The following is a 15252-nucleotide window of genomic DNA, read 5'->3' as shown; positions in this document are numbered from 1 at the left end:
TCCTTGGCTGTCCTGCTCCAGACCTTGTATCCATGTCACAGCAACCCCGGATATATGTTCCATAATCGGAGCGGATTCAGACCCTCGGGTCGTTTTCATGCACCACCCCGTACGGCCAGCAGGGGGAGCTGGTGGCACATGCTGGGAGGGCAGCCCCAAGCCGTGGGTTCTGCAGACAAGACTGCCCCACCCTCGGTTTCCCCACCAGGGCAATGAACAAGGAGGGACCACTGACATCCCAGGGCTTTCTGAGCCGGCCTGCCTCAAGAAACGAGGAGAGATGCCCCACTTTCCCATCCGCACCCAGCCCGAGCCAGGGCGGCCCCTCTGAGCGGCCTCACCTCCGCCAGCGAGCCTCTCTGGACTGACTTCACCACCACGGCCTTGTTCTTCTCCTCGATGTCGAAGCCATAGTCGTCCTCCTGGGGCAGGATCTGAGGGTCCGAGGCAGGAGAGATGGTGAGGCAGGGAGGGGGTCCTGGAGCCAACCCCACCTTGGCCCCCATGGTGAGAACCGTGATCCTGCCAGCTCTTCGTGCCCCAGATCTACTCAGGGTACAGACTGGGGGGTGGGGTGCGGCAGGATGGTGCCAGGACGCAGAAGATGCTCAATACGTATCTGTCATGTGAAGACCCGCCACTGGGCTCATGCTTCAGCCTGCTGCTGACCACACGTATTAGTTTACTTTTCATTGCCTGTCTCCCCTTCCTCTCCCCAACCTGAGGACAGAGCCTCCTTATTTATGCACCACTGTCTCCCCATCTGCTGGCATACAGTAGGTGCTCAATAACAACTTACTGACTTAATGAATAAAATGGATCCAAAGGTATCCGGCCACCAAGAACGTGGGGACAGGAAGGGGGTTTAGGGAGGAGCCGTCCCTCCCCATCACAGGATGACAGGCAGGTTGGTGGGTTCGGGGGGGGGGGTCAGTGGTGGTGGGGATACAGGGAAATGCATTTATTCGTTCAATAAATATGTGCTGAGCTGCTGCCTGTTATATGGGCCAGGTACTTTACTGTTCCAGAAACAGCACTGAACAAGACAGACGGTTCCTGCCCTCGTGCAGCTGACTATCTACTGGGGGAGACAGACTACAAACAAAGAACTATAGAATGTGGTGCAGGGAGTGCATGTAGTTTGAATTAACAAATGACTTAAAGGGACAGGAAGTGGTGTGGCAGCGCGGCCAGAGAAGGTGATATCTGAGCTGAGACCTGAATAAAGTGAGGAACAGAAGTTTATAAAGGGTGGAGAAAAGTGCTTCAGGCGGAGGGCACAGCATGTGCAAAGGCCCTGAGTCAGGCTCCAAGGTACTGGAGGATAAGAAAGAAGATCAGGGTGGCTGGAGTGGCTGGGGTGGGTGGGATGAAGAAGGGGAGAGCACAGGAGATGAAGCTGGAAAGGCATGACGAGTCTTGAAGGCCATGGTGAGAGACTGGATTTATCCTAAGTGTGATTGGGAGTACTGGAGGGCTTTGTTGTGCAATAAATGGGAATTGGAACAGCAGCCCCCATAAGTACTATAGGAAAGAAGTTAATGGAGCTGCCTTCCCATCAGGTGGACTTCGGCCTCAACTCTGGCAATGACAAGAGACCTAACCTCTCCAAGCCTCTCTCCCAGTTGCCTGCTGTGGGCCAGGCCTTAAGATGGAGGCCGCTGCTCACCAGTGGGAGAGAAACAGGATTTGGTGGGCCAGGCTAGTAAAACATCTGAACAGGCTGGTAAATATTCTACCTTAACTGCAAGGCTATTTACAGCAACTGAACAAGGACAGGGTGACAGCCCAGAAGACACAAGATTTTCGTGTGCAGGAGGAGTCCTGCAGGACTCAGGAGGCCATCCTCCCCGCACAAGGCTAGGCTGGGGTGTGGGGCAGACAAGGGGAGATGGGAAGCAAAAGAAAAGGAGCCCAGCGAGCCCAATCTCATCTGTCAAGAGGGTAGTCTGTCCAGTAAAGCAACCTGGCCTCTGGGCAGCGTTGCCAGCCACCACCTAGAATCCCCCATACTCTTGGGTACTCCAAGTTGACCTCAACTTCTCCAGCCATAACCTGAAGTTTGCCCAGTTCCCGGGCCTGCAGGCGGGTCTGGGAAGGAAGATGCAGCGGCACAGCTCTGCTCCTACCAGCAGGCGCTTGGCCAGAATGTTCTCCACCAGCTTGAAGTCGCTGCGAAGCTGTTTGTTCTTGCTGCTGGTTCCCTCCATCTCCTCGTCTGCGTGGAAACGGAAGTACTGGGACTCATCCTTGAACTCACTCTTCTCCAGCACTGTGAACCCACAGACATGCAAGTGCAAGGTCAGGCTCACATGGGAAGCTTTCAGGAGCATCTGCCAACTGGCAGCCACGGGCCGGAATCAGCCCCTGGACAAGTTTGGTTTGGCTCTATTAAGTAAAATCCTGTGCCAATGCCAACACATTAGGATATTCAACATAGAAGCCTGGCTTTCTGACTTCCCTTGAAAAAGCTGAACTCGCCCCACTGCTATAAAGGCATATTACAAAGCCATGGTAACAAAACCTGTGCGGAGCCACAGCAGAAGCAGATTAAAAGCCAGTGGAAGAGAACAGCAATCACATGAGAGGACGCTGTGCTTATGGGAACTCAGCATGTGATGGACGCTGAACGATCACTGGAGTATCCCACAGATGGTACAGGGAAAACTGACTCACGGGAAAAAAAAATAAAACCGGAGCCCTGCCTCATACCATATATAACAATAAACTCCTTTTGGATTAAAGACCTACATAGGCACAGAACAGCTAAAGCTCACCAAACAAGATGCAGGAGAACATCTCTGTCCTAGAGCAGAAAAGGAGTTCATATACGAGACCCCCCAAAAAGCACTATGATAAAATTAAGGACTTCTTCCATTCAGTAGGAAGGCCATAGGCAGGCCGCAGATTCAAAACTAATTGTACTGTCTAAAACCAACAAAGAATAAATACCTAGAATATATAGGAAACTCCAACAAATCAACCAGAGAAAGCTGGGAAACTCATCGATAAAAGGGCAAAGGATATGAATGGGCAACTAACATATGGGAAAATCTAAATGGGCGGCAATTGTATGAAAAGGAACTCACCCTCACTGACAATCAGAAAGAGACCACAGTGAAACCCTTTAGACCAGGGACTAACACACTCAGTCCCTGTGGGCCAAATGTGGCCCACTCCTGCTTTTTAGAAACAGTTTTATTGGGACACAGCCACACCCATTTATTGACATATCGTCTGGGGGATGCTTTGGGGCCACAATGACAGAATTAAATAATTGCAAGAGACTGGATGGTCCACAAAATCTAAAATATTTACTGTCTGGGCCTTTACAGAAAAAGTCTCCTGACCTCTGTTCTAAGACAAGTCGCAGGAAAATGAATAAAAAGAACCAGTAACAATCAGCATGTGATGTGGTCCCTGTGGATTACAATTTAACTAAATACCTTCTCGTGCAGGGCACGCCGGGGATACAGGCTTAAGTTCACTTACTCCGCAGACAAAGAAGGACCTGCTGCACCCCTTTTAAAGACAGGAAGACTGAAGCCCAGAGGAGCTAAATAAACTGCCCAAGGTCACAGAGCCCAGGCTCCTCCTCTTCACCATACTGCCCAGCCTGGCCTGATAGATGGGGGCGAGGACAAATTAAATAAAGGGGAGAAATCGAGGCAGTCGTCTGAAGTCAGCAAGCCCCTGAAAGAAGGACAAGCAGCTGCCTTAGCTTCGCGATGTCCCCGCCATCCCCGAAGACCTTTGGTGACATGGAAAGCATCAGGAGCCCTTCCTTCCTGTCTCCTTCCTTTCCCAGGACAGCTCGCTGTTTGTGAGCACCGTTCTCAGGCCACCTCTATCACCTCCTTGGAGACAACAGACACACAAATTGCTGCTCTCCCCAGAGCTGGGAGCCAGGCCCCAGGAGGCCGGCTGGCTTCCCCTCCACTGTAAACACGAGGCTAAAAGACTCAGGGAGTGGGAAGAGGAAGCACCGTGTTGTGTCTCGTGTCTCGGCTGAAATATGTGGGGAAACATCTGGAATCCCGGAGTCCGGGAGCTCAGCCAGGTGAGAGCCAACCACTCCCAACTTCCAGTCGAGGCCACTGGCCAGGCTTCATGAGATGGGCACAGATCCACGTTCAGATCCCTGCCCGGCCCCTCCCAACTTCACGGCCGTTTAGCCTGAGCCTCAGGTTCCTCACCTGTGGGGATAATAACAGCACCAACTTCCCGGGGTGGCTGCGAGGATTAAATGGGGAGCCTCAGTTTCCCTGTATGTGCCCAAGGCACTGGACCGCTGGCCTCTGGGTCCCTCCCCGGGGACACCTCAGAGCCCTGGGAGCTTGGGTCGGACACCACGGGAGGCGCCACACGGGCCCTGCCCCACGCCCCACCCTGCACCCTAGCCTGCGTTCTGCAGCGGCCACAACCCTCGGATCTGGCCCTTTCCTCTTTCAGCCTATTTTTGAGTTCGTGGCAGGAACAAGGGAGCAAGGACCGCGCCCTGCAATTTCTCTCCCTGAGCGACCCTGAGGGTGTTGCTGTTGCCTGGGATCACCCCCTCCACAACGTCCTCAGCTAGCCGCCTTCCCAAAATAGCAGCTGGGGTGGACCCCTAATTACTCTCACCCACAAATGAGAGGCTCTGCCCAGCTGACGGGAGGGGGGGGGATGGAGCTGCGAGGGCCCCCGCAGGGAACAGAGCGCGGCTTTCGGGAATGACCGAGGCTGCCGGGCTCCCGACCTGCCCCAGAGTGAGTCCCAACCCCACAGAGCCGTGGCCACGCTGAGCTCAGATGGGAAGGGAAAGATGGGGAAACTGAGGCCGGGGAGGAGCAGGGCTTTGCCGGCAGTCCGCCGAGTCAGGCCCAAAACCGGGCCTGCCAGCTACGAGGCAGGGGACAAATCCGATGACCTGTCACCCCAGGGGCGCCTCTCTCTCCCTGCTGAAGGGAGAGTAAATCCAGCAGCTAGACCAGGGGTAGAAAACTTGTTTTGCTAAATGAAGTTTTACTGGCTCAGAGCCACACCCACTTGTTTACACATCCCCCTGCAGCTGCTTTTAGGCTACAGGGGCAGAGCTGGGCTGTGACAGAGACCGTGTGGCCTCCAAGGACGAAGATATTTACTGTCTGACCCTCTGCAGACAAGAGTCTGCCAACCCCTGAGCTGGAGCACAGAGCAGACGCTGGGAGGAGGAATGGCCAGAAGCCCTTCCCGAGTCTCAGGCCCCCGCTGCCACCACGTGCATCCAAGCAGCGTGGTCCCTCCTCTGGACTATGACAGCCGCCTCCTCCCTGGCCTCCCTGCTTCCGCCCCCACCCTCACAGACACTCTCCGCAGGCAGCCAGAGGGGACCTGCAGAAGCCCAGCCAGGCACGTCCTTCCCCCGCTCAGAAGCCTCCGGGACGCCTAGCTCACTAGAGTAAGAGCCCAAGTCCTCCTCACACACTCTTGACAAGAGTCCAGAAAATGTACTTATTTACTGTCGTGTGATTCGCACACGCGCACACACGCGTACGGGCACACGAGGGCAAGACTTGCATCCGTCGTGCTCACCCCGGTCCCCAGAGCCTAGCACAGTGCCTGCACGCAGGAGGCGGCCTCTGGAAGACAGCAGGATGAGCAAAGACGGAGGGGAGGTGTGGAATCAGCCTCGCAGGGACAGAGCAGCTCCAGGGAGAAAAGCGAATCTGAGCTGGTCCAGGGGGTGAGGAAAGAGAGGAGCCATCCTAGCAGGTGGCCAGGTGACCTCGCTGGGGAGGCACGAATTGAGCAGAAACACTGAAGAAGTGAGGGGGTGAGGCAGGGAGGGAGGGACACCTGGGCGAGAGAAACTGCAAGTGACAAGGCCCTGGGGAGTGTTCTGGAAACAGGAGAAAGGCTCCTCAGTGGAGGTTCAAAGTCCACTCGTCCCAAAAGGGTGGGAGCCTCAGGGCTCCCCAAGGGCCACAAGGACAGGCCACAGAGCTCAGTGGTTGACATGTGTCCTGCGACGCCAGCCTGCCTGGGTTCAAATCCCAGCCCCTCCTTGTCAGGTGACCTTGAGCAAGTGTCCCAGCTGCCTGAGCTTCCATTCCTCGTTTACAGACGGGGATGACATTCATACCAACATCAAAGGATCGATCGCCCCAAGGACGAAACTTATTACTACATGGAGAATTCTTAGGAGGAGGCTGGGCATGCAGAGTATCACTTCTGTGTTAACTGAAAATGGTGTCAATGGAACCATTTTCTCCCTCCCTCTCCCCAGCTTCCTGGCCCAGGACCATCTCAGACCGTCCGCCTCTCTCCCTCTTAGGTGCTTCTCCCTGTGTGGGGAGGAGTGAGGCATCTGAGGGGCAAGGCCCCGCCTGGCCTCCTTTCTCTCATGCTCACAACCCGCCCGTCCTCTGTCCCCACGGACCCTTCTCCTCTCCTCTCCTCTCCTCCCCGGATGCCCGTGGGCCAGGTCCACGTCGTCCACCCTCACTGCCTACCCTGGGAGGCCACATCCCATGAGGGAGGAAGGGCTTAGGAAGCCCATGGATTTGACCTCACATCCGGTCTGTGTTTTGCAGACAATCTTTACCAGCCGCCTTGGTCCCCACTGGCCACCTGAAGTGATGTCCCCATCAGTGAAGAACGGGGCGGGTGGGGTGGGGAAGGGCAGCACAGACCCACTCGGCATCCAGCCCGGGCTCACCCACGGGCACGCTGGGCAGCCGCCAGCCCACCACTTGCTCTCTCTGGGCTTCAGTTTCCCCCCGCCATAAAATGCACCAGGGACCAGGGTCCCTGCCAGCTCTTCTGTTCCAGGACAGGACCCCCACCCCACCCCAGGGAGGCTGGGCTGAAGGGGAAGGGGCAGATTACCGTGGTGCATGAAGCCATTGTTACACAGGCCCACACCAAGCGCCACCGCCTCCTCGCGTGTCTGGCAATCGCCCTGGAACAGAACAAGAAGCAGAGGGTGTTAGGTGGACCCGCTGAGCCAAGGGGCTGAGCCAGGCTGGGAAAAAGCCCACCACCACCGGGAACGGAGGCTCCACAAGGGCAGGGATGTGTGTCTGTCTTGTTTACTGTGGTATCCCCCAACCATGTCTGTGACTGTTATTAATAAACACCAAACAAGAGAAGTATTTAATTGCATGTTAATTATTTACATGTGAGAAATGCATGGTGTGCCATAAACACCACAAACGAGAAATGGCGATTTTATGTGGCAGACACTGCTGGCTGCCCAGCAACAACCCTCCCCGGCCCCACCCCGCCCTAGTACTGAAACCCTCACTCTTACAGACAGCAATTCATCTACCTAGACAACCACAGATCCCAGCCTCCATTACAGCTAGAGGTGGCCAATGAGATATAAGCAGAAACCACTGATAGGGAGCTCTGGCAAAACACTCTTTGTCCCCAGTCCTTCCTTTCTCTTCCTCCTGCCTGGAACAAAGGTGCGATGGCTGGAGCTCCTGCAGTCACCCTAGAGCACAATGTGACCTCAAAAATAGAAACATACTAAGGATGGCAGAGCAAAAAGAAAGAGCAGGCGTGGTCTTCAAAGATATCATGAGATTGTACTAGCAGCTCTGGACCACCAACCTCCGGGCTTCTCTCATACCAAAGAAAAATAAACCCCTAATTTGTTTCAGCCTCTGTAGTTGGCTCTCTGATACTAGAAATCAAGTTCAACTCCTAGCTGACCTGGCTCCTCCCTGAGCAGAGGAACCCAAGGTCAGGGAACAGCTGGTGCCGATTCTCCCCGAGAGTGTGCCCTGGAGACGGTGCCCCTCCGCGCCTGCTCCCGAGAAGCTGGGAGTCTCCTGGTGCCAGTTCCTCCTAGGACCTGGCTCCTGGGTCTCCCCCTGACTCTGTGGGTGCTCTGTGGACTTCTCAATAAGTCACCTTCTCTTTTTTACTTTCCTTAAGTTAGCCAGATACTGTTTCTGTTTCTTGCAACCCAAATCATCTCAGTATATCCAGGCAAAGTATGTGAGCTGTGTGTGTACGTAGGGGAAGTGACAGGCCAAGGAAACAGCACGGACAGAGGTCCAGAGGTGGACAAAGCTTAGAGTACAGAAAATAACATGGCCGGCGAAAGCAGGGTGAGTGAGAAGGTCAGCTCTAAGGAAAAGGCCTTTGACCTACTGTGTTCCCTGCTGAATCCTAGGTGCTTAGAACAGAGCCTGGCATGCAGCAGGTGCTCAGTACATGCTTGCTGATTGAATAAAGACACTGTCAGCACGGACTAACTCGTGCATTAGTCCGTAGCCAGGTCAATGAGCTTCGCTCCGCTCAGCCGGCCTCTCGTTTAAAATACTGCCCAAGTGAGAAGTTATTCCAAGAGGCACTGGCCCGACAGAGCCGGGCCTGAGGCCTCCACTGTTGGTGTATCCCCCCCAGGCCCCTGCCAGCAGTGGAGGGGCCAGGGAGGGAATTCCTCAGCTACAGGAGAAATGAATTCAGAGCTGCAGGCCTTAGCCTGCCAAGGCCCCAGAGCAGAGCCTGGGGGAGCCACTGGCCTCAGCTGCTCTAGCTGCCCCAGGCTGACTCAGAGATGACAAATCTGCCCTGTGGGACCGCGGGCCAGCGGCTGGAGAGCCAGCAGGCTCACAGCCCTGCCAGCAGGGCGGCCATCCATGCAAGAGGCCACATGCGGAGCGCCGCCTCCAGCTGTGAGGGGCCCAGGAGGCGGGCAGGCCCAGCCCTGCAGCCCAGGGGGCCCGGGCAGGCGTCTGGAGCCCACCTAGCTTTCCGAAGCTCTCACAACCTGGGCTCCCAGCCCATCCCAGCCCGTCCCGGCCTCTCTTCTCTCCAAAGGGCCCTGGGGTGACCCATGGGGTGGCTTCCAAAGTGAGAACAGCACAGGGATTCTCTGGTCAAGAGTGAAATATGCCAACGCTGGATGTGTCCACCGCCTGAAAAGCAAGCCCCCACCCCACATCCTGCCAGCCATGGGGAAACCGAAAGCCATCCAGTCCCCATCTTCTCCCCTCCCAGAGGAAGGCACAGGCACACACGGCCCTGTGCAATCAACCTCAGCAGCACACTTCCCCTTCATCCCCCACTCACCCACCAGCCCCCCTCACTGGGGGCTCCATCCGCGACGGCCTCCTTGCTGCTTCTTCCACACACGGCATGTGACCCCACCTCAGGGCCTTTGCACCTACTCCTTCCTCCCCCTGGAATGCCCTGCCCTGGCTTTTCAGGTCTCAGTGCCCATGTCAGCTCCTCCTAACTACCTAGATGGTCAACCCAGAGGCAATCGCTCTTATTAACCCCATTTGACAGATGAAGAAATTGAGGCACAGACAGGCTTGGCACTTGCCCAAGTTTACAGCATGAGAATGGAATCCTTTTACAGCTGGACCTTCCCTCCAAGTTACAAATAGGGAAACTGAGGCTCCAAGAGGGGAGGAGAGTTACCCAGCGTTACGGCCAGGGCTCCTGTCCTGTCCTTGTTTATCCTTTGTTGCCTCTGCTGGTGCCTTGAGCTGCCGGCCTGGCCCTTTGCCTGCTCACCCACCCCAGCCTTGCCACCCCACCCCAGAGGCTAGAAACCCCGCCGCCGTCAGCACTGCCATCTGCCTGAGCATGGAGGTCAGCGTAGCGGGCGCTCAGGGCACATTTCTGCGGAGCCGGAACAGGAGCCAGCAGATATGAGCCCTCCCGCACCTGGCTCCTGGCCTGTCCCTGCTCTCTCCTGCCCCAGCCCACCGGCCCCCGCCCTCCTTTTGACGGCCACAGCCTAGGGCATCCTGGAGCCCAGGCAGGACAGACCAAAAAAACATGAGCAAAGAGGTGAGGAGAGCAAACCCTGGAGCTGGATCCCCCGGGTTCAAACCCCTGTTTGGCCAACCGTGACCGTGGGAAATTCCTTAACCTCTCTGACTTTCATTTCCTCACTTGTACTTTTTATCCCCAGATTTGCCCTTGACTTTCCAAGGCCTCTGCCACCTCTCAGTGGTATTCCCCACTCAGACTCCACAGTACAAGCTATAATCAATACAGAGGATTATTATTACAATTTCTATTATTATTGACTACCAAGGCGTCATGAAGGCCCCCGACCACACACAATCTTATAGGAGTACCTCGTTTCTGTGTATCCTGAGGCAAGTTACATAATCTGAGCCTCAGTTTCCTCATCAGTACGATGGGGACAACAACTGTTTTCTGAAGATTAAATGAGATAATACACACAGAAGATCAGAAGTGATACAGTACATAGCTTGTCAATCAAATGACTAATACCCTCCTTATCCTCTGAGCTAAAAGAACTCTCGTTCATGAGTAGTTGGTAGGGAGCCCTTCCCCCAGCCTCAAGGGATGGATTCTGAGGAATTCTAAGGCACTCTCAGTAATCCTTATTGTTTTCCCCAGGGAGTGGTTTAGGGGTACATGAGGGGCCCACCTGGCCGTGAGACCTAAGGGGAAGACCACTGGGCAAGGGAGGGGACTGGGGGAAGTTTCCTCTCCTAATAAACATAGTGAGAAAGCTCTTTCCAACTGCCCCTGCTGCCTGCCTTTGGCCATAGGTCTGTCTACATAGATGTGTTACCTGGAGCTGTGGCAGCTGTCTTATGACAATGAGGCAGCTGGCAAGATGGCAGAACAAAATGATGGAAAGAGCATGGGTATAAATGGCATTGTTGAGCTCTAGGACCATGAACTCTGGACGCCTAGTTATATGAGCAAAAAATGTCTTTACTGTATAATTTAGATTTCCTATTATGTGAGAGAAAAATGTCTTGACTGTGTAAGTCAGGTTTCCTACTATGTGCAGCCAAAAGTATTTCTAGCTGATCTAAGGGGTTTCAATCAACATTTTGTTTCAAGGAGCAGAATGACCTAGAGTTAGAAATGAACATGTGTTCAAAGCAAAATAACCCTGCTGAACTACACAATTATATGTTTTCTTCTTGACTTGCCTGCTAAAGTGCAGGTGGGGATGACTCTTGAAATCAAGACCTGCTGTAAGCAGTCTTCAAGGCCACATCCTCGTCACCAACCTCTCCCCCACAGAGAGACCCACACGCACACCGTCCCCCCCTTTCCCTGACCCGGAGCCAGATGCCAGCTGTCGTTCGGTCAATCGCATGGAAGCCATCCTATGTCAACTCCAATTAGCTTCCCTGTGTCCCCAGACCAGGCCAAGCCATGCGAGGCCTGCTGAAGTGGACAGAGGGTCAGCTGCAACCTTCACTCCACCATCCGCCCCCTGCCTCCACTGCGACTGTATGCTGGGGGATGGCGGCAGGGGGCGGGGAGGGGGGTCCTCTGGACCAACTGACAATGACTCAGGCTACTCCACGGGGCCTTCGGCCAGGATCACAGCTAATCTGACAGCACGGGCCACAAGCAGGCCCCTGCCGTGCCCAACACCGATCATAAAGAGAAACGAACAGAGGCCGCTGCTCTGGCCGGTTCTCCTCCTTGCCGGGGTGCTCCAGGGCGCATTCTTGAGCCTCCCAGCTCAGCCAAGGGCCTTGCAGTCATTCAAGACTCCTGTGTCTCTCACCACTGCCGCCCACTCCGTCCATTCAACAGCAGACTCTGTTAGGGTTCCCTTCAAAGAATCCCAAACCTGACCACTCTTGTCCCCTCCCCCGCGGCCACCCGGTTCTCAGCCACCACGCTCCCCACCTGCAGTTCTGAAGCCGCCTCCTCACTGGTCTCCCGATTGCCAACCTCGTCCCCCGACAGCCCGAGCATCTTATCCCACCGAAGTCAGATGCTGTCCCATCTGTGCTCAGAGCCCTGCAGTGGCCCAAATCCTCCCAAGAGCTCACAAGGCCCCTTGGGGCTGGCTGCCCACCAGCTTCCCCATCACCCTCCCTCTCGCTCACGCCATTCCAGCCACACTGGCCTCTCCCCACCCCCAGACCCTCCAAGCTCATCCCACTCAGAGCCTCCGAGCTGCTGTCCGCTCAGAGAAAGCTCCGGCCCCAGATGGCCCCTGGCTCGTTCCCCACCTCCCTCCGGTCTCTATTCAAAGGTCCCTGCTCAAAGCACCACCTTCTCTGCCGCCTGTGAACAACCACATCCCCACCCACCCACGTGAAAGGTCGACTCCCGCCAGTAGCTCCCACCGAGCTGGCACCTAGCACCAGCTAACAAAGTATTTTACTACTTTTCCTTGTTTATTAAACGCCTCTCCTACCCCTCACCAGAATTTAACATCCACGAGGGCGGGAGCGTTGTCTGTCTTGTCCACTGCTGTCCCCCCAGAACCTAAAACAGTGCCTTATACACAGCAGGTGTTAGGAGGAAAAAAGGGATGAGCCCATGAGCCCTCTTGTCGGATTTTTCTACACTCTTTTCTGCCCCCTCATTGTAAATACCACCCAGGAGCTGACAACGAACAGAGTATCTGCGGTAGAGATGCCTCCTGAGCAGCAGGTGTGCAAAGCCTGCCCCTCCCCCGCCCACCTCCTCCACTCCACTAGGGAGTACAGTGGGCACCCCAAAGGCAGCGCCTTTCCACGGCCAAGGAGAATGCTCAACTTCTCCCCCCCCCCCCCACCGGCTTCCCATCACTGTGAACGACGGGAAAACCCACCGTGCCAAAACCCCAGGACCCATCCGTGACCCCTTCCCAGCCCCAGAGCGGTGCATCCTGTGGTTCCATCTCCAGATATTTCCCAGGTTCACTGACTTCTCATCAACTCGGTAACCCACCCCACTCCCAGCTCAGGCCTGGGATTCGCCACTTAAGGCAAAGTCCACATCGTGCTTTGAAACCAACAGTCAGCCGTGGAGCTCAGGAAACATGAGGCCACAAAGGTCCAAGGTGGGGAGAAGCAGCGTTTCAGAGAGCCCTACACCCCGGCATGTCTGGGGTCTGAACGAAGAACCTAAACCACAAGATAAATCACCCCCACCCCCGTCACAGCCCACTCAGAAGATGGGACCCCAAACAGATTGCCCCTCGGCTCTCCCCAGCCGTCTGTTCCTGCACCCCCAAGTCCCTCTGTAATCTCTTCAGCCTTCCTTCCACACTGCGTGGAATTTTGAGGCACCCTGAATCCTTTGGGAAGGAAATGAGGAATTATTATAGTAACAGTTCCATTTACTAAGCAACTACTCTGTACCAGGCATTGTTCTAATAAGCACTTTAGGTGATTAACTCACTGAAGCCTCAAAATAATCTAAACGGGAAGGTATTGTTTTGAGCTTCATTTTACTGGTGTGGGAAGTGAGGCACAGAGAGGTTAAGCGGCTTGTCCAAGATCACTCAGCTGAGAAGTGGCAGTGCTGAGATTTGAACCCAGGCCTGCCTGGCTATAAATAAAGCACATGCTCTGAGCTGGCTTCAGGGGATCCTAAGGAGGGGGCGGTGTGCGGTGTAGTGCAATGGTTAGCACCTGTGTGCTTCCCAGCTGTGCAAATCTGAATTCAAATCCAAGGTCATTTTAAGACTTCCCGTGTCTTAGGGCCGCACATCATAGCAAACATATTAAAATGCACCCACATCCTACATTAAATACGTTTTGGGGGCTTGAAAAATTTTTTTCAAGAATTTTTCTAAACTTGATTTTGAAGTTATTTGACGCCAAGAAGCATTTACTTTACATAGATTGGCTATGATTTCTAGGCAATCATCAGGAATTTGTTCGACATGAGAAAATCCAGGCAACAAATTGTTTTTGAATGGAATGAAGTTTCTATGAATGCTAAACTTAACAATTAATAAGGCTGCCATAAAGCTGCACTCCATGAAAGTTTAAACATTCAGATTTCACAGTTGTCTTCTTGTCTTTGGAGACATTACATTCTTCTTACAGACTATGAATGAACATTCTTGCAGGCACCCTGAAAAGTTTGCAGAAATGAGGCCTAAGTACGTACGATGCACCCATCCGATTCCCAGCTTTACTGCTGCCAGGCTGTGTGCCCTTGAACCAGGCACTTGGCCTCTCTGGGCCCCAGTTCCCTGTCTGGAAATGGGTTGGAGGACTCAGTGAGATACTGCACAAAGTCCAGACAGGGCCTGGCCCAGAGTAAGTGCCCTGCAAACAGAAGCCATAAGGTATAAGAGGCAGGTAGGTAAGAGTGTCCATGGCACCTCGACGGAACAATCACCTTTGGGAAGTTGCAGCGAAGTCAGCACAGAGATTTTTCCAAGACTCTGCCCGGCCCCCACTCACTGGGAGCCTAGGATAAGGGAATAACTTGGCAAGCCCTATATGGAGGCTCCGGTTTGATGGCAGGATGAGACCAACTTGTCCCAGTTTGCCCGGGACCGTCCCACTTTTAAAAAGAAAAGCCTCAAGGTGGCAGCCACCCAAGTGTCCCTTAACTGATAGAAAAATAAAATGTGCTCTATCCTCAAAAGAGAATATTATTCAGCCTTTAAAAGGAAGGAAATTCTGATATAGACTACAACATGGATGAACCCTGAAGACATTATACTGAGTGAAACAAGCCAGACACAGAAGTACAAACACTGCATGATTCCACCTACACAGGGCACCTACAGCCGGCCAACTCAGAGAGAAAAAGTGGAAGGACGGCTGCCAGGGGCCGGGGGGAGGGAGGAATGGGAAGTTACTATTTAATGGGGACAGAGTTTCAGTTCTGCAAGATGCAAAGAGCTCTGGAAGTGCATGGGGGTGATGGCTGCGTAATAATGGAAATGGACTTAGGGCTACTGGACTGTACACTTAAAAATGGTTAAGATGATCAATGTTATATTATGTGTATTTTACCGCAATTAAAAAAGTAATTAAAAAACAATTTTTTTAAACCTCAAAGGCCAACATCCTGGTTAGCCCCTCAGGCCTGGGCAGAGGGGGACGACGGGTCACATTTGCTCGGAGGAGCTCTCACCTGGGCCAGCAGCCAGTCCACCAGCTTGCTCCCGGGCAGCACCGACTTGTACGTCTTCAGGTGGTAATCGCGGTCCCTGTGGAGAGGAAGCAGGCCGTGAGCAGATCAGGGAGGAGGGAGGGGAAATAGTCCCAATGTCCCTACTCAAAGAGCTCGGGGTCCGAGGATTTCCAGGCTCTCCAGCCACGGGTCAGAGGCAGGGGGGCCGGGGAGAGCAGCAGGCAGGGAGTCCAGCCCTGACTCCACACCTCACTCTTAGTGTCACTGAGGGCAGGTCTGTCCCAACCCAGGAGCCCATCCTCACCAACAGCATCAAGGGGCAGGAGTAGGTGGCTCTAAGGCTCTGGAAGCTTTCCCCAGCCTGGGGCTCTCAAGCAGGGATGGCTATGCCCCCCAAGGAACACTTGGCTGTGTCTAGTGACATTTTTGGCTGCCATGACCTGG

At 54.3% G+C, this 15252-nt stretch overlaps 1 protein-coding gene across 5 annotated transcripts in view; it reads right to left on the bottom strand.

Moving 5' to 3' along the window:
* Positions 1-15252, bottom strand: part of PREX1 (phosphatidylinositol-3,4,5-trisphosphate dependent Rac exchange factor 1) — a 217770-nt gene that overhangs the window by 33948 nt on the left and 168570 nt on the right. For all 5 annotated transcript variants that reach the window (XR_003793079.1, XM_029219974.1, XM_029219975.1 and 2 more), the window contains exons 14-17: positions 14809-14884; positions 6850-6922; positions 2130-2272; positions 342-434 (exon numbers count right to left, since the gene is read on the bottom strand). Coding sequence is in view for 4 of the 5 variants with exons in the window: in XM_029219974.1 (XP_029075807.1) it covers positions 342-434; positions 2130-2272; positions 6850-6922; positions 14809-14884 (385 nt within the window). In the remaining variant the exon portion in view is untranslated. The remainder of the gene's footprint in view (positions 1-341; positions 435-2129; positions 2273-6849; positions 6923-14808; positions 14885-15252) is intronic.

Source organism: Monodon monoceros, unplaced genomic scaffold (assembly GCF_005190385.1).
Source record: "Monodon monoceros isolate NGI ecotype Baffin Bay Population unplaced genomic scaffold, NGI_Narwhal_1 Super_Scaffold_13, whole genome shotgun sequence".
NCBI classification, from domain to species: domain Eukaryota; kingdom Metazoa; phylum Chordata; class Mammalia; order Artiodactyla; family Monodontidae; genus Monodon; species Monodon monoceros.
Note: the sequence above shows the minus strand (reverse complement) of the source record. Positions and strands in the feature narration are given on the sequence as shown.